The 19,649-nt window shown below is 38.6% G+C and overlaps 1 protein-coding gene across 2 annotated transcripts in view; it reads right to left on the reverse strand.

Annotated features, from left to right (window-relative positions):
• Positions 1-19,649, reverse strand: part of B3GALNT2 (beta-1,3-N-acetylgalactosaminyltransferase 2) — a 50,934-nt gene that overhangs the window by 16,531 nt on the left and 14,754 nt on the right. For both annotated transcript variants that reach the window (XM_019746980.3, XM_088799087.1), the window contains exons 3-6: positions 18,831-18,931; positions 15,693-15,886; positions 10,970-11,065; positions 260-370 (exon numbers count right to left, since the gene is read on the reverse strand). In XM_019746980.3, coding sequence (XP_019602539.3) covers positions 260-370; positions 10,970-11,065; positions 15,693-15,886; positions 18,831-18,931 — 502 coding nt within the window. The remainder of the gene's footprint in view (positions 1-259; positions 371-10,969; positions 11,066-15,692; positions 15,887-18,830; positions 18,932-19,649) is intronic.

The following is a 19,649-nucleotide window of genomic DNA, read 5'->3' on the forward strand; positions in this document are numbered from 1 at the left end:
ATGCCACACTTTTAAAAATGCACTGATCTTAAGGCAAAATTGTGTATTTGTTAATGGTGCAGTTACAAAACCATAGAACATTTGAGTTTTTCTTCTATACTATGGTCACTGCACAACTTTTTACTCTATGTGTTCTAAAACACACACCATTCCTTGTCCCATATTGCCTGGATTGGTGTAAAAGTAAATTTAAAAACACCGTTATGGAATAAAAATGCTGAGGTATGTATAACAACCTTTTAAAAAAAGAATGACTTACTGTAATGACTCTGAGAACTCCTCCTCCATCATTTACTGTCACTTGGTGGAGATTTCTTGACACGAGGCCCTGGAGGTCTTGACTCTCCCACACGATTGTACCTTCAAAGCTCTTTTGTGAAAGATGAAAAGTGAGTGCATTTCTCTATTGTTGTGATTTAGGTGTTAAGTTTTTTTAAAAAATTTATTTTTAAAAAGATTAAAATTTAAAAAAAAAAAAAAAAGATACACAGGTTAACGTTTTTATCCCACAACTCTAAACCACCATTGTTAACATTTTGGTGTATATCCTTGAGTCTGTTTTTTTTTCCATACACATCTAAAAAGACGATTACAAAGGGTACATAGATGACAATTTTGCATGCTGCTGTTTGTCATTTCCCACTGCATCTAAAGCATTTATTTCCTTTTGCTGCTGCAGCTCTTTTACAACCATTCTTTTTCATGTATGAATAACAAGCCATTGAGTGGATGCAGCCTGATTTACTCAAACATTTCCCTACAGTCAGACATTTGGACACTACCAAGTATCTACTGAAATCATGTGAGGCATGTTTTGGTGCCAAGATTTATTTTTCCCCAATAATTTGTTTTTTATTTAAAATAAATTCCCAGAGATGAAATTACTGGGATAAGAAGAGAGATATTTTACCTGGATTTTGGTACACAGTGCCAAATTGTTTTTCAAAAGCAAATTTTACTGCTTTTTAGGGTTATTTGCAATTTATGAAAATGTCTTGCTGTGTACTCTTTCCAGTATGGGATACTAGTAAAAGAAAAGAAGTTTAAGCTAATTTGTCAGGTTAAAAAACCGATTCCTCATTTAATTGTGTTTCTTTGGATTTCTAGTGATGTTTATGAATTATATAGTCTTTGTCATGCTTCTTTGCCATTTAGCTACTAAATTTTATATCTTTCTTATTAATCTGTGTGAGCTTTTAATAGATAATCCTGTGTATGTTTTATATGCTAAAAATAGTTTTTCAGAATTGTTTGCCACTTATGGGTTCTTTTTTTAAAATTCAGAGGTCAATACATTTTCTCTTATCAAATGGGACAAGTTTTTCCTTGGTGATTATTACTATTAAATCCTGAGCTGAGGAAGTTACGTTCCCCTCCCCCAAGACCTGATACATATTTAAATTCTACCGTCTTCTAATTTCTCTGTGGTTTCCATTTATAGTATCTGTGCCCTGCTGGCTCAGTACTGTTCAGGTCAACTCCATACCAGCTCAGAGAGGCTTCTCCAGAGACGCAGGAGAAGGCAGCCAACTCCCAAGTTCTATCACATCAGACTCCTTATTTTCTTAAAACCACTTAGTACTCTAATACTTCCTATTTATTTTTCTATTGTCAAACTAACGGCTCCCACTAGAAGGCAAGTACCACGAGAGCAGGGATCCTGTATGTCTGTCTTATCAACCACTATATCCCCAGCACCCAGAATGGCCTGACCTATAACTGGCACTCAAAAATATGTACTTAATGTTGAATTCAAAATCAATGAGAATTAATTCTGGTAGAGCACATGAGATAAATGATACAGCTTTAATATTCAGAAAAATGTCATGTATTAAAATTAAGGGATAAGTGCTTTACAATAACGTCTCATTTAGCAAGCATTATAAGGAAACAATATGAAAGTGAATTTGTCCAACAAGCTAGGCCAGTGGTTTGCAAGCTTTTTTTAAGCAATAAAACTTCTCTACCAAACAGATAAAAACACTGAAAGGGTCTGGGTTCCTCAGGCAGTCTGTCACTTTATATTCAGCTCATGTGCCTCAATCTTCATCACTTGTGACCCTCCTGATGCACTTGGTGGAGCCCTAGGGTTCCTCAGAGCAGAGCCTGCAGACACACCTTGTGTCAGCATTTCCTAACCTTTGAAACAGAGAAAATGATAGCTGCCTCACAGGGCTGTTTGAGGAGTAGTGATAATGTATACAGCACAGTGTCTGCTCAGCAGAATACAGCTTTATCACTACCTGAGGAACACAGAAGTGAACTACCCCTTTAAGAGATTCCATTTTCCTATCTGAAATAGGTGCTGGTTATTTCTATACTTTCCCCGGCGGCCTTAACTTTCTACTGAACTTGATGTTAAATCTCAATTCTGTAATAGCAAAAAACATTCTCTCACAAACAGATATATTCACAGAAGGAAAACAAAAGGACTTGAAGAAATACACCAAATATGTAGGGAATAGATGGATGACATCATAGTCTTTTAACCTTTCTATATTTTTGTCAAGTTTTCAATAGTGAATATGTATTATTTTCACACTTTTATAACCAGGAAAAACAAAATCTTTTTTTTTTTTTTTTTAAGGAAAAAGTTTTAAACTAAACATAAATACACAACTAAATAAGTTTGGGGTCAATCTTCTTTCAGATATGAGCCATTATTTAAACTTTTGAGTGTCTACTGTGTACCAGGCTGTGGACAATGTGTTTGAAGATTTGAAAAAAAAACGAAACAGCCCATTTCTTGAAATAATCATAACATGCAATGATAGGGTCAATAACGAAAGAAAGTTCTTCTGTGCTTGGGGAGGTCAGACAGAATTTTAGATGACTCTGAGAGCTAAGTTTGAAGGAGTGTGAGTTAAAAAAGTGGGAGGCAGATCAAATAACACATCAGAAGGCACAGACTCGGAACAGCACCGCATAGTCAGAAAAACGGACAGCACTGCATATTGAGAAAAATGTTAAGTAGTTTAGTATTGCTGAAGCACAAGGCCGAGGAGAGGTAGAAAGTAGGCTGGGGGTCGGCTGCTGTGTCTGCTATAGAAAGTCTGTCCTTTACCTAAAAGGCAGCGGGAAGCACGGAAGGCTGCAAGTATAAGAATGACACAATTGTATCTGCAATTTTAGAAACATGACTCCAATAATGGAATGGCATCAGGACAGAGGTTGGTAGGGAAAGTGGCAAGTGGACTATTACAGAAGTCCAGGAGAGAATTATGTGTCTATCATTTAGAAATTAAGATCGCAAAGACACAAATAAATGGACAGATATTCAATGCTCATGGATTAGAAGAATTACTACTGTTAAAATGTCCATATTACCCCCAAGCGATCTACGGATTTCAATACAATGGCTATCAGAATTCCAAAGGCATTTTTCACAGAAATAGAAGATCAATCCTAAAATTTGTAAGGAACCACAAAAGACCCCAATAGCCAAAGCAATCGTGAGAAAGAAGAAATAAAGCTGGAGGCACCATGCTTCCCCATTTCCAATTATATTACAAAGCTATAGTAATCAAAACAGTGTAGTACTGGCGTAGAACACACAGATCAATGGGACAGAAAAGAGTCCAGAAATAAACCCATGCATCAGTCACCTTATGGCAAAGGAGCCAAGAATATACAACAGGGAAAGGACAATCTCTTCATTAAATGGTGTTGGGAAAACTGGAGAGCCACATGCAAACACAATGAAACTGGGCCACTATCTTACACCATACATAAAATCAACTCAAAATGGATTAAAGGCTTTCCTACCTTGGGCCTGGCAGAATGGCTCCTGAAAAGAAGGGTCATTTTGCTATCAACGAGATAGTGACCAAAGAATAATACTATCAACATTCAAAGACCATCCATGGAGTGGGTTTCAAGAAGCGTGCACACAAAGGGATCCAGAAATTCGCCATAAAGGAGATGGAAACCACCAGACATGCGCACTGACACCAGACTCAACGGAGCCCTCCGGGCCAAAGGAAGAAGAAATGCCACGTACTGCATTCCGCTGCGATTGTCCAAAAGGCATAATGAGGATGAAGTCTCACCAAATAAGCTCCATACATTGGTTACCTATGTAACTGTCACCATTTTAAAAAGTCTACAAATGGCTAATGTAGATGAGAACTGCTGATTGTCAAATAAAGTTATAAAACTGCCTCTCAAAAAGGATTAAAGAACTGAATGTAAGACCTGAAACCATAAAACTCCTAGAAGAAAACATAGGCAGTAGGCTCCTTGACATTGGTCTTGGCAATGATTTTTTTGGATTTGACATCAAAAGCAAAAGGGACCACATCACACTGAAAGGCTTCTTCTGCATAGCAAAGAGGACCATCAACAAAAGGAAAAGGCAACCGACCAAACAAGAGAGAGTATTTTCAAATCAGATATCTAATAAGGGGTTAACCTAAAATGCACAAACAACTCAACAGCAAAAAACAAAAACAAAAACTGATTAAAAAACGGCAGAGGATCTGAAGAGACGTTTTTCCAAAAGGACACACAGATGGCCAACAGGTACATGAAAAGATGCTTGACATCACTCATCATCAGGCAAATACAAGTCAAATCACCATGTGTTGTCACCTCATACCTATTAGAATGGTTATTATAAAAAAGACAAGAAATAAGAGTTGGTAAGGATGTGGAGAAAAGGGAACCCTCGTGACTGCTGGTGAGAATGTAAAATGGTGCAGCCCCTATGGAAACCAGTATGGAGGTTCCTCAAAAACTTAAAAATAGCAGTAAAATTTTTATGCAATAGCAAATTTTACTTCTGGGTATTTATTTGAAGGAAATGAGAACACTAACTTGAAAAGATATATGCACCCCCATGTTCATTGCAGCATTATTTACAATAGCCAAGACACAGAAATACCCTAAGTGTCTACTGATAGAGGAATGGACACACACACACACACACACACACACACACACACAGAGGAATATTATTCAGCCATTAGTAAAAGGAAATCTTGCCATTTGCTACATCATAGATGGACCTTGAGGACATTATGCTAAGTGAAGTAAGTCAGACAGAAATAAGATAATAACCACAGGATCACACTTACATGTGAAGTCTAAAAATTAACAAACAAAACCCCAAACTCAAAGATACGGAGATTGCCAGAGGTAGGGAGTGGGGTAGGAGAAATGGGTTAAGGTGATCAAAGGTACAAACTTCCAGTTACAAAATAAATAAGTTCTAGAGGCGTAATGTATAGCATGGCAACTAGTTAATAATACTGTATTGTGTATTTGAAAGTTGCTAAGAAACTAGATCTTTAAAACTCTCATCACAAGAAAAAAATTTATAACTATGTCTGGCGATGCATGTTAACTAGACTTAACTGTGGTGATCATTTTGAAATATATATATATACAAACATCGAGTCGTTATATTGTACACCTGAAACTAATTAGTTTTATGTCAATTATGTCTCGATTAAAAAAAGACTGCTCTCTGAGTTGAACTAATTAAATTCTTACATTAAAGGAAATAATGCTTCTGAAAACTTGGGAAGAGCTCTAAAAAAGGAGCTTAATTAGTAAAATTAACATCTTAATATATCAACTGGCCACTATAGGAAAGCTGGGTTATGAGCGAAATTTTGGCAATGAAGTTATGTCCAAGGGGAGAAAAAACCCAATAATTGAAAGATATAAAGCGTTCGGGTCACATCCTATCTGACTGAGCTGAAACACCTACCTTCGACTTTTGTAATAGAACTCAATGCCCAAGCTAAGCATGGTTCAAATTCAGTTTTTCAGGTGCCTGGCATACCAAGGAGGAGGTTCCTAGTTAGGGGTCATGAACTTTTAAATCACTCTGCTAAGCTAACACTCATTAAGGATGAATGAACTGACCTTCTGGTTGACACCGATCTTCTGTAACTTTATCATTCTATGAGAATCTCATCATCTCTAAGTGAGCTAACTGGAAAGGTCAGTGTTACAACCTGAAGCCAAGTCCTAGACCCTTCACTGAGCGAGGCTGCTTTGGGTGCATCACGTGTCTTTCTCTTGCCTATGGTATACTCTCCTTTCTTCTAAAACTTCAATAGTGCTCAATTTTAGGAGAGAGAACTGACAAGATCTAATGAGCGCTTGGATATGAGGCTTGACGATCAATTCCATGATTCTGGTTTGGGTGCCGAGAAAAAGGAGACCTGTTATCCAAGAGGGAGGAGACCCTATTACCACTGGAATGCCCACGGGATATTCCAATGGGTAAGTTCAGTAGGCAGCTGATGTGTGTAGGGAATTGAGTTCATGAGAGAAATCTGGGCTGTAGTTAGATTTAATAGCTATTAGCAAATGGCTGGTAATGAATGAAATTGACTAAAAAGACTGAGTAAAATAAACAGAAGGCTGAGTATTAAATCCTAATGATTAACATTTAGGAGGAAAGCAAATGAGGAGGAGATAATAAAGTACAGCAGGAAGGAGAACGGGGCCAGATGTGGCTGAACCAGAAGTATGTGTATCATACAAGACAAGAAGAAACTGCGATAAACAAGGCTAAGGACAAAAAGTGTCCCTGCAGTTGGCAGTTAGGTCACTGGGAATCTTAGCGAGTGCTGTTTCAAATGAACCATACCAACGCAAAGCTATGATGACCAAATAAAAATGCTTTGCCTTGAAACTACAAATCTAGAAAACATGATGACAAAACAAGTAATTCATTGTCCTGTCCACTCAACTGGAACTTGGTGTTTGACTTGCTATTTCCCACTGGCTCCATTTTGTTTGTGACGGGCTCATGATACATCAACAATGTTGACTAAACTGAGTAATTACCAGAACTCACTGGTCTGAAAAAATGATCCTGGTTTAATTCACTGAACTTACATAACCCAGAAGTTGTTTTGTTATTAGGGACGGGAGGAGCTGTATCTTCTCTCCCTCCCCAGGCCTGTTCCTGCTCCAGTCACAGTTGAATTTCTATTCTCACTTCTCACAGACCTACTTTCTACTCTCCGACACAAAATAATCATAAAGCTAGGAATCTCTTCAGATGCAAAACAACTTGTTTATAGCAATTCCCTGCTAAGATCATAAGACCAAAATAAAAGTTAGGAAAAACAGCATGGTATATCGGCGGGAAAAATGAGCTCATAAATTATCTCACCCATAAGGTTGCTATCTGCAACCCTTTTCATGTGTTAATTCTTTTGTGTTCTATTTCTAATTTGTCATCCAAACCACACACTGGCTGAAATATATAGTACTTTTGTGCCTGTAACCATGAACAATTCTTGTGGACTGGAGAAATAACTCCATCTAAAGAATTTTAACTTTCCTAAGAAATAAGTAAGTACCCATAATGCTAACAATAATGTCTTTAGTGACTCAAGTGAACAAAAATAGTCTTTTTATTGAAATCAGTTTCAGGTTTCAGCTGCACTATTGAGGAAAATATGAAATTAGAGAAATAAATATTTTAAGAGAAACACACAGCAGTCTCCATTTAAATCCGTGACCCCCATTGAGATTTATGTGTTAGTGAGTCACTTGATGAAAACATTACAAGAGATTTACTTCCTTGACAAGCTACACTGCTGGCATGTTTCCCTAGTAGACTAGAAAGTGTTGGAGGGGTAGGATGAACAAAGCACCTCCGTTCCCTCTCAAATGGCAGAAATGATCTGTTTCTTCCTGGCACTGCTGCTGATGGGCACACCCCCCACTCCTCAGGGTCAGTTTTTCTGTGTTAATGAGCCCCATTAGGGTTGAGGCAGCAAAAGAATCATCTATGTGAAATTAAACATGGTGTGCAAGAGGAAAGAATTGTTTTAATTTTTAAACTTTATTCTTTTTATAAAGCTAATATATATATTTACTATGGAACACTTAGAAAATACTAACAGATAACACAAAAAGAAGAAAATGAAAATCATCCATAATCCTGCTCTCCCCCCACCCTGGTGTAGCCACTGTTAAGTAACTGGAAAGTTTCTAAAAGAAAAACATTACTCAGAAGTAATGAAAAATCAAGTCAATTTAGCTGAAAGCTAAAAGCGGAAAAGCTCACAAGGCTACAGGTATTAAAGTCTTAACAAAAACGGCCACTCACTGTCTGGCTGAGAACTTCCTGTCACGGGGACCTACTGCCAGATACATCACCCAACACACTGGCAAGGAAGGGAACCCCTGGCCCCAACCCAATTTTCATTTTGAAAAAAACTTCAAACCTACAGAGAAGTTGAAATTAACACCCAAATCCCCTAGACTCACCAACTGTTAACATTTGGCCACATTTGCTTGATCTCTGTGTACAAACACACACACACACACACACACACACACACACACACACACATACACACACACACACAAACACACACTTCTGTTGTTGAATCACTTGAAAGTAAAATGCAGATATCAGGACATTTCACCTCTAAATTCTTCAGCATGTTATTTCCTAAGAACGAGGACACTGTAAGGGAAAGTAATATTTTTGTGGACTATTCAAAATTTGTAATTCTTTCTATTGATGGGGAGACTGACCTTAAAATGGTTCCTGCCATGTGGAACGGACCCTGGTGGCCTGAATGGAGAGAGAAGTCCCCAGCCTAAGCCCCAGCCCACTTCCGCATAACCCCCTCCAAGCCACACCCCGAGCCAATCACCAGATGACACCTTCCCCTTCCCCGACTCAAGAAAGTCCCCAACCCATTAAAAACCTGCTCAAAACCTTGCTAGGGGCTCAGTCTTTTGGGAAGGATCCAGCTGAGCCCACCGGTGTCATAAAGCTGACTCTCCTAACTCTCTGAGTGCCGCTTTAATTCTTTCCGGTCTTGGATTCTGCAACACTACAGTCTAAAGTCCTAAAGCTTATTTTCTTCCTTTTTGCTCCATATTGTGAAGGTTTCTCCCCCTGGGCACCACTGACACTGTGGGTCCAATCGTTTGCTGGGGGCTGGCAGGGCACCGTGGGGTACGCAGCAGCTTCCCTGCCCCCCTCACTGGATGCCAGATCACTCCACACCCAGCCTAACAACTGCAAGTGTCTCCAATCACTGCCACATGTCCCCCAGAAAGCAAAGTGCCCCTGCCCTTAAGGATCAGGACCCCCAATCCAGACGAGCAGCACGTGGGTACTGAGTGCCCACCGTGTGGCAGCCCTACCATTCTACATGTATCAGACCAGCCAGCCCCAGAACGACCCTCTGAACTGGGCTCTGCAGCGCCTCCGCCCACAGGGAAGACACACAGTGAGAGGAAGTAGCCGGCACGAGGTCACAGCGGCAGAGCAGGCTGTACCCAGGTACCGCTCAGGCACTGGCACCCAAATGTGCCCAGACATCTTACTCCCAGATGCATCATTTTTCTCTTTCCCACTCCTGACAGTCCTCCTAAGTCTTTTGTGAAAATCAGCGCTAAGTCAGACTTCAGACCGTTCTGTCTAGCAGCTAACACAACGCTACTGCTCCCGGTCTCCTCACGGTCCTCGCCCTTTGGGAATCGCACAAAGTCTGAGTTAGGTTCTGCTCACGCTAGTTCTGAGGAAATGAAGGACTCTCATGAATGACTTGCTTCGATCCGAAAGGAGCTTCCCAATTAGTTAAATCAGGAAAGTAACTTCCAACGCGCCTGGTACACAGTAAGCTAAGCAGAGTATCAGTGTGAGGTCTTCTCTCCCCACTGGGACGCAAGCTGCTTTATGCTCAGAGATCTTTGTATTGTCTCCTCATAGAGCTCCACTGCTTGGCACATACTAAGTCCTCAATAAATATTTTCCGAGTAAAAGAATAAACAAACCAAAGAATGGCTTCCTTCAAACCAGATGTCCCAAAACTTGGCCAACACACCTCACTTAACAAGGAAAAAAGTTCATATATGCAATTTTAAAAAGATACAGGAAAACAGGCATTCTCATATAATGCTGGTGATTATTCAAATTGACACAAACTGCTAAACTGCCCTCCAGAAAACAATCATATGCCTTACAAATGTGTATAAATTTGAATCAACAATTCATCCTAAGAAAATAACCAGTTACGTACATAAGGGAGGTGTAAGGATATTCACTATGGTCTTTTTAATAACACTGAGAAATAAGAAATATTTTCTGGTGTTTTAGTTTTGCGTTTAAAAGTTTTTAAACGGAAGCTCATCTACAGGTAAAATAAAGGAGATGCCTTTGACAGAAAGCATACACAGTTTCAACTACTGGTATGTGACTCCAGAGTGCTACAGCATATCACAAAATGTGGGGTTCTGCTGTTGTGTAAGTGTGAACAGCCCCTAAGGCGGGGGTAGGAAAACGTCCCCTGCTTAGCCAGCAGGGCTGGTCACCTGCCCAGCTTCCACATCTTACCTCGGCTTTGATGCTGTAGCTGAACTGCACAGCTGATCTAAAGTGACTCCCAGGAATGTCTGGAAAACTGACCCCTCCTGTGGTTCCAGAGCACGGAGATGAGGCATGTGCTTGGACTAGACTGAAATGGCCCAAAAAGGCAGAGGGTGATGGGTGGACAATCTGTTCACACCCAACTGGAACCAGGTCGCAGCTCCACTCGGGGACCGAAGGGGGCACGTGCAGCACACAGGTATCTACCTAACCCTGCACCTAGAGGGACCCGGAAGGTGACAGTTCTGTTTTCAGACATCTTCCACAGCTTGGAGAAGTTTAATTTACCTTGGAAATGAGGCCAATCTCTTTGCCATTATTCTGTCTGCACTACCTCACCCCCTTTCTTTAGATAAGTAAGTTACTATCCTTTGTCATTAAAATAGCCATGTTTTAATGACAAAGGATAGTAATTTACTTATCCTACTGCACTAACTAAGCCAAGGTAAAACCAACGCTTTTTCACAAAGTGTGGTTTGGGAACCTCAAGGCCTGGTGAAGCCCCTGGAGCTGGGAGCCTCTCCCACCCCCTGGAGACAGAATATCCAGCGCCCGCCCCTGAGAGCACAGCCCCGCGCCTGCGCCTACAGTCTGCACTCCAGCCGGTACCTCTGGTAAGATGAACTGCTCCACAGGCTTGTACCACAGCTTGTTCACCTGCACACCGCAGCTTGGAGGACTAAAGCGAGCAATGACGAGGGCCTCCTACAAATGGGGGAGAGGGAACATGAAAAATACTTCATGGTGGACACTGCATACGCAACAAGTTTTCAAAACTGCTTACATCTTGGTCGGCTAAATCCCAACCATGGTTACTAACACTGTTGTACTGTGGTTTAGGTATCATTTGGGTTTTCCAGTGCAACCATGGTTATCAAATAAAGATATTTAAGGTAACCAAAGTCGTCATGAAGTTCTAAACCCCTAAATATAATCCATGTAACCTTAAAAAAAACAACCCACCTTGAAATGAGGAACATTAGGGTAAGTGTGAAGTGCTGTTAAATTAAGCCAGTTTACTAGGTTTAACCCCAAAGGGTTAAGAATAAATTGAAACATCATAGATTTCTACATGGAACAAAGCTATTCGGGAATCCCCCTTCCAAGAAGACCCTTTAGAAGAAAAAGCAAAACAAAAAGGGGATATAAAAGAATGCTATTTCACATTAAGTCTGTTGTTTTCTTGGGTCCTTCCCAGTTTGTTTTAGGCAAGAACATTTCCTTATTTTCTCGTGCCCATTCTTATATACCAACTTACACATGGGAAACTTCTGTTAAAGCTATCAAGACCACGCAGAAGTTCAGAATTAAGGGGTGGGGGGTGTCTTAGTGGATTGTGTGTATTTCTTTCATTAACACCAGTTCTTAGCAACACGGTGGTAATACTTTTTGCATCGTGACTACCTGTGAACCCGTTAGCATCCAGCTTAGATTAGGACAAAGATTGACTTCTCCTTGCCTAAAAGTATGTCAACTAAAAGTTAAATCAACATGCTCAAAATTTTGTACATCTGAACCAAATACATAACAGTTAAAAAAAAAAAAAGACTACACATACTAAGACAAGTGTATCAAAAACATTCAAGATTAATGCTAATTTCTAGATAAGGACGGAATTCAGTATATTGCTATTTCAGTTAACTATGTGAATTCAGTATTAATGAAACCTTTAAGCTCAATAATAATACAAACTCCTGTACTTGAATAGCTTAATAAGTTTCTTCTCACTGTAATCATAATGGTAGAAACCTTCAAGAGGACTTGTTCCCTCCCTCATATTTATGTCATTAAGCACATTTACAAACTACACGGATTCTTTAGAGGAAGTAGGGATAGGACAAACTGCAAAAAGGAAACTGAATCTTAAATTCATTTGTATATTTATTGTTGATTAGCATTGTACCCGTTAGTAACAATATTAGCAATAATATAAAAACATTTTTAAAGATGCCTACAAAACACGAACACAGTTCTGCTTCCAGTGACACCAGAACAATTCTCCTGTAGATAACAATTATGAACACTGGACAAAACATTTAAAAAACTAATCTGAAGGCACTGGAATGCGAACAAGGCGGGCAGAAACTGGAGGAAAATCAATACTGTGAAGAAGAGAAAGACAGTGGGTATGCCTCCCCGACACTTTATGGTTCTTTGCGGCACATGGCACATTTTGAGAGGCAACTAAACAATTGAATTAAAAACTTGCAGTCTTTCTGGATGCAGAATGAGATGAAAGAGTTGGAGCAAACACATCAGCTGAAAAGTAAGGAGGAAAACCCCAGAAAGGAAAAGGTCACAGAGAGAGAGCCTAAATTCTTCATATAAACTCTGCACAAATCTGCAGCTGACTCATAAAACACACATTGAAAACAGAATCCAAGCAGCCCATATAAGTCCAAAAGAACTGAAAGGAGATTTCAGCTGCTGTCCATTGCAAGGGAGACAGTTTAAAGTTTCCAGCGTCCAGCTAATTTAACCATCTGCAAACCACTAAATACTTTTTCAAGAAATATAATAGGATCCAGAGACCCTACAATGAATTATTCACAATATCTAGGATATAATCCAAAGTCACTAGATATAAAACAGGAAAATGTCATCTACACTCAAGAGTAAAGATATAATCAATAAAGACAGACCCCAAGATGACTCAAATATTAGAACAAGCAGTCAGAGTTTTAAAGCCATTATTATAACGAAGATCAGGACTGTAGGAAAAAACATGCTCAAAATGAACGAACACAGAACATTTTAGAGAAATAGAAACTACACAAAAGTATTAAACGGAAATTCTAAACATAAAAATTACAATATCTAAAATTAAAAATTCACTGGCTAGGTGTAACAGATTTGAGATGGTAGAAGAGTCAGTGAATTGAATTTGAATACAGATTAATAGAAATTATGAAACCTGAAAAAGAGGAAAAAATTTTTTAAAAAATGAAAACAGTTTTGTGATCTGTGGGACAATTCAAAAAGGTCTAATATGTACAACTGGAACCCCCAGAATACATAGAGAGAATGGGGCTGGGAAATTTTTTTTGAAGAAATTATAGCTGAAAGTTTCCCAAATTTGGTAAAAGACAAATTTATACATTGAAGAAACTTGACAAACCCTGAACAAAACAGATAAAGAAAAACCACACCAAGGTACAACGCAACCAAATTGCTTAAAACCAAACATAGAGAAAATCTTAAAAGCAACCAGAAAAAACAAAACAAAAACCACATTATATACATCAAACATGAGAACCACAATATGAAGGATGGTTGACTTCTCACCAGAAACGATGGAGGCCAGAAAACACTGGAGTGACATCTTTCACTTATTGAAAAGAAAAAAAGTCAACCCAGAATTTCTATATCCAGAAAATATCCCACAAGAATAAAGGGAGGCTAAAAAATAAAAGCAAAATTAAAACATTTTCAGAAAGATGAAAACGGAGTGAATTTATCACAGTAAACTTGCACTGTAAGTTCTCTGGGTTGAAGGAGCGGATATCAGATGGCAACTTGGATACTCAGGAAGGACTATTTTTACCAGAAATGGTAAAAATGTGGGCAGATATAAAACACTGTTTTTGTCTAACTTACTTTAATACACATTTAGCTGTTTAAAGCAAAAATTATAACACTGTACTGTGGGATTTATAGCATACATAGATGAAATGCATATAACCAATAGAGTAAACAAAATGGGAGATGGTAAATGCAATTATGTAGTTGCAAGGCTGTTATATTTTACATGAAGGGGTACAACATTAACTTTAAGAAGACTGAAAAGTTCAGGGTTTATCGTCTAATCCTTATGTCAACCATATACACGAACAATAATAGTGCAAAGAGCTATAGCTAAAAGGAAACAGATAAATTAAAATGGAATTCTAAAAAACATCTAATTAACCCAAAAGAAGGCAGGAAAAGAGGAACAGAGAAATTTTTTAAAAGGTGGAACAAACAGAAAATAGCAAAATGAAAATCTGAAATCCAACCACTTCAATAACTGAATTAAATGTAAATAGAATAAACACTCTTTGTAAAAGGTAGAAATTCTCAGAATGGATAAAAAGGAAGATCCAAGTATATGCTCTCCACAAGAAACAATTTCCAGCAATACATAAAAAGAATAATACATCATGACCGAGAGGAATAGGAGGCTGGTTTAACACTCTAATGTCAACAAATGTACTTTATCACACTAACAGAATAAAGGAGAAAAACCCTGGAAACAGTCCAGGTGCCCATTAATAGGAGAATGGATAAATACTGTGCCCTGCTAGAATACAACTTAGCAGTTAAAAGAAGGACAAGGAAAAATTCATTGATACATACAACAACATGCACAGACATAATGCTGAGTGACAGAAGCCTTACACGAGAGCACTTACTATATGATTCTATTTATATATGAAGTCCCACAACAGGTGAAAACCAGTCTATGGTTAAAAAACAAGAAACAGTGGCTGCCTAAATTTAGGGAATGGGGTAGGGTGATAGAAGTTTGTGTTACACAGGTTTATACAGTTTAAAAAACTGACTGAATACACATTTCACAGTATGTAAAATTAAAAAAACAACAACCCACAATATTAAAGTCTCGTTAATGATACGCACGCTGAAGTGTTTAGAGTTCAAGTGCACTCACGCCTGCAACTTACTCTGAAATATTTTTTTTAAAAAGATAAGCTTGATGAATGACTATATATGTATAAAGCCAATACAATAAAATATCAACTATTTGTAGAATTTAGTTGGTAAATATATGGGTGTTCACTGGGTAACTCTTTCAAGATTTCTGTAGTTGAAAACATGGGAACAGATCTTTTCTGATACACTTCCTTGCTACACTCTTTCAGATACACTGTGAACAAATCAGATTTCCCCAAATATCAGGAACAGAGTAACCTCAATTGTTTTAAACTTTTGTTCCCTCTACATCCTTATTACACAAAAGATTTGAAGCAGCTGCTAGCCTCGTATTATAGTGATAGACTTTTAGGGTTGGGAAGACAGAGACAATAATACCCGCTTATACCTAAGAGTCCCAAACTTTTGATATTCGTTACCAACTTTTGAAATCCCTTAGGCTTTCAGGGATTTGAGGTTGGGAATTTCGAATTTGGTCCAACTCCTTCTTTTCTAGATATAACACGTTTACTCATTGGTATTCTCTCCCAAACCAGCATTATAATACACTACACTATAACGTAAATGTTCCCAATTGACAGGGAACAAAGGTGAAGTCTCCCAACCTATGATACACCATGAGGAAAAAGCTGATGTTTTTGAAAAGGAAACATGGGGAAAACCTTGTACAAGCAGTGCTTACCTCCTGTTCGGCCTGATAAAGCTTGACGGTGATGTTCCTTTGGAAACCCACATTGCTGGTGTCATAAAACACCCCGAGACTAGTAATAACGATCGGGTAGAGAACTCGGAAGCTCACGCTGACAACTCGGTCCTCGGAGAGCTCCGATGAAGTGTCTTCAGAAAGATCAAACGCCTCAATTTCCTGATTCAAAACTAAGGAAATAATGAGAAAAGGAGTTTTAAACAATCAATCAAGTGTAATCTTATTTTACTAATATGAAAATAATGAAGTGGGCTTGATGGCAAAATCTAGGTACTTGTTATATAATTCTTTCACAAATGGCAATAATTTTAAAATACGCTTCAGAAATATAGTTGCTACTAAGAAAAAACAAACTTACTTGGAGATTTAAGAACAGTTTTCAGCCACATCTAAGTAAAATATTTAATGATCAGAACTACTATAATAGATTTTTGCCTACACATGTGCATATGTTCGTATGAACACCACAGGGGAATATTAAATTCAAAGGCATCTATTAGGAAAGGTTGGATAAATAAAGGTTGGATTTAAAAACAACAGTACTGATTGCAGCCATAAATAATAAATTTAGCCTTGCTCTGCAAATTCCAAAAATTCTACTTCTTCTTGGGTAATTTAAAATATTTGTGATGTCAGGCAATTATCACAGACAAGAGTAACTGAAATCACTTCAAACAACACTGAAAACCCCTTGCTATATAACTCTGAGAAAAGATAAGGACATCGAACAGTACGCATTTCTGGCCACCTACTCTGTGCCATGCCCTTGTACACACATCTTCACAACTACACTGTGTGGTTGTGGCTTTATCTCCAGCTTTCAGATTAAGAAACTGAAGCTGGGAGATATTAAGTAATTTGCCCAAGGTCACAGAAAGTGGTAGAGTCAGGAATCAAACCCAAGTTTAGTGACTTCAAATTCAGTGCCCTTTCCACTCCCCCGAAGCTGTCTAATCAAGGTCAACAACCGTCCTTTTCAAATAACTTTTCAATGACCATAAATGACTCGGAATATATTACATGATGCAGTTAATATGGCTGAGAATGTCAGTGCCACTTTGAGAAGTAATATAAAAACCTATTTTACAAGATTATTATATCAAAGTTCTTTGTGTCTTTTAGAGCTATGGTTTTCCAACTTTGCTGAACACACAACCCCATCAGTTAAAAGTATTTATACACACACTCATATTTCTTTACAAAATACATATATTATTGTCAGTCAATACATTCAGTATTAATGATTCTATTTTCTTATTTTCAGATAAATAAGAATTCTGTTTTCTTCCCACTCCCGGAGGATCATTGGGATCCGTGCGTTAGAGTTCCTAGAAAGCTATTTTATACTCAGTAGATGCTCAGTAAAACGGCACTGAGAGCCTTGACGGCTCCTGCCCAATTACATACATGAGCAGGAGGGGAAAGGGGAAGGAACAGACTTAGTTGTGGGCTGGGCACGCACTGGCCGGAGAGTCTAGACTCCCAATTTGGACAACAGAAGTTTTTATCTTTAATATATTTAGTAACTGAAATAGATCCAAAGCAGATGCCTACTACAGGTAGTAAGTTAAGCACATTATAACATAACTATTAATACAGATTTTCTAAGACAGATGAACACAGGAAATCCTGCTGCCTTCATCCTGCTATTAATCAAAACTCCTACATATCCAGAATATGGTGATTAATGCCCATGAGGACCTTAAAGGACTGAAATAAACCTACACACCATTTGAATTATCAGAAAGAAAAAAAATCAGGTTCAATATAAATTTAGTTATACCTATTTTTAAATTTGAAACTTGGGTGTTACATATATGAAAATTTTCTATCAGTGGAAAGCTCTACTTCTTTACTATCAATGAGTAATAGATTTTAATAAAAGTCTAGTTAATTTAAAGGTGAGGTTTTTAAAAAATTGGTTTGGTTTTAGATTTCAAATGTGATTTGTTCTAGGCTACTCTTAAATTATTAGTAATATTTTATAGGTTCATGGTCACTTTGGGACTCCAGTGAAAATTAAAGGACCCTGTCCCATGAAAAACACAATTACACACAAAAGTTTGCTTACAAAGTTAACTAAATTCATAGAAATCTTCAGTAAGAAACCTCTGCTTTACAATGCAGATCTGAAAATATGGTCCAATTTATTTAAAAAGCTGACTGAAACCCAACTTTATAAAAAGACAGGTTCTTTAAAATAAATTAAGCACCTGCCATGTTCTAGAAACTATTCTAAATATTTTATACATATCAATTTATTTCATCCTCATGTCAATCCCTATGAATAAGTATTTATTCCCAGTTTGCAGATGATGAAACTGAGGCTCAAAGGAGTAAATAACGAATCGAAGGTCATACAGCTGGAAAACTGCCCGAGCCTAGACTTAAAGCCTGACTGCAGAGCCCATGACTTAAGCATTCCACGATCGCAGCCTAGAAAAGTGACGTGTATGTAATTACATAGGTTTGACCAATCTTGATATACAAGAAATCATAATCAGCACATTTAAGATTTGGAAAAGTTTAATCTCCCTTAGAACCACAGCTGCACATAATAGGAAAGGCTAACAAACCAACATAGGCGTTTACAGTTACCAACTTCCTAAAACTGGTTCCCAGATAACACATAGAACCTAATTACGAGCACCATTCTTCATCCTCAACAGAACTCAAGTTTTTAATTGTAAGAAATAAAAAAGTACCACTTGTGTTTTTAATTTTTTATTCTATTTCTTTTGCAGAAGCATAGGCAATACTAAGAGAAAGTTGATTCACATACTTGTATCGAAGCTATTATAAATCAACAGGCTGGTGAAATGAGCAGTTTCCAAAAGTTCAAAATTCAGTAATTGAGGATTTATCGCTACTTGAATTTCCAGATGTACCTGAATCATACTGAAACATAAACCCGCTTGGACCCTGAAATTACCTGTATCTGTAAAGAATCTTAACAGATACCCCGAGGACTCTGTCAAAAAGGATGAAAGATAAATTTTGATGAAAGCTCGATTTTCATCTGCTACAACCAGACACCGACCTATTCAGCTTAGCGACTTTTCCTAACACCAAACCTGTATTCGGCAGTCAGAGGGCCGAGAACAGGAGACCCACCTGGATCCGTGATGTTGAGCAGTCTGCAGGAGTAGGGGTCCTCCCGGTCCTCCACAGGCACGCCACAGCCACGAGCACCTATGATGAACTTCACGAGCACGCTGAGAGAGGTGTGGCATGAACGCCGGTTACTGATTTTCACCTTGCACATGCACGTTGCCTCACGCCCACCTCAGAGCTTTTACTTTGACACACGGTATTTATTAGGATTCATTCTAAATTTATTCTTCTAGTCTGGCAAAAAGGGGGAACAAGCAAACCCAAGGTGCTAACTACCAAGTGACTTACGTGTGAGCCCCACGTGTGAAACAATTGGCCTGGCTACCAGCAGACGCTCAGACCACCATGAAGTCAACTTCTCACGCCCACACCTAACAATGCATCTGTGTCTGCAATCTTCTCCGCTTGCTGTCTTCCATTTCAGGTGTTCCTTTTGCTCAAGATTAGTCTGAGAGGAGGTCCTCTCCTCTCCTTGACCTTGCCTCACTGGTTACCTGTAACTGGTGGCCCCTTCCCCACAAGTTGTAAATACGATAAAGTCCTGACTTTAATTTCCATTAACCTACCGTCCTGCCTTGTTCCCACCCTTTCCTATGCAGTGGTTCTACACAGGAATGAACTAAATCTGCGGCCTCTGGTTTCTCGTTTCCCACTCATTTTATGAAACAGAAATGTTAGCTGCAATGGCCCCCCCCTCCTCTGAGATGTCTGCACCAGTGCCACCACTGAGCTGCTGCTACCGGCACACGCTTCGGCCCTCACTACCTGGCTTCTTTCCGGCTCCATAGCGCTCATCTCCTCCAATGCTTTCTCCCCTGC

This window comes from Rhinolophus sinicus, chromosome 6 (genome assembly GCF_057876585.1).
Source record: "Rhinolophus sinicus isolate RSI-liver-muscle chromosome 6, RSI-T2T, whole genome shotgun sequence".
In the NCBI taxonomy this organism is placed as follows: domain Eukaryota; kingdom Metazoa; phylum Chordata; class Mammalia; order Chiroptera; family Rhinolophidae; genus Rhinolophus; species Rhinolophus sinicus.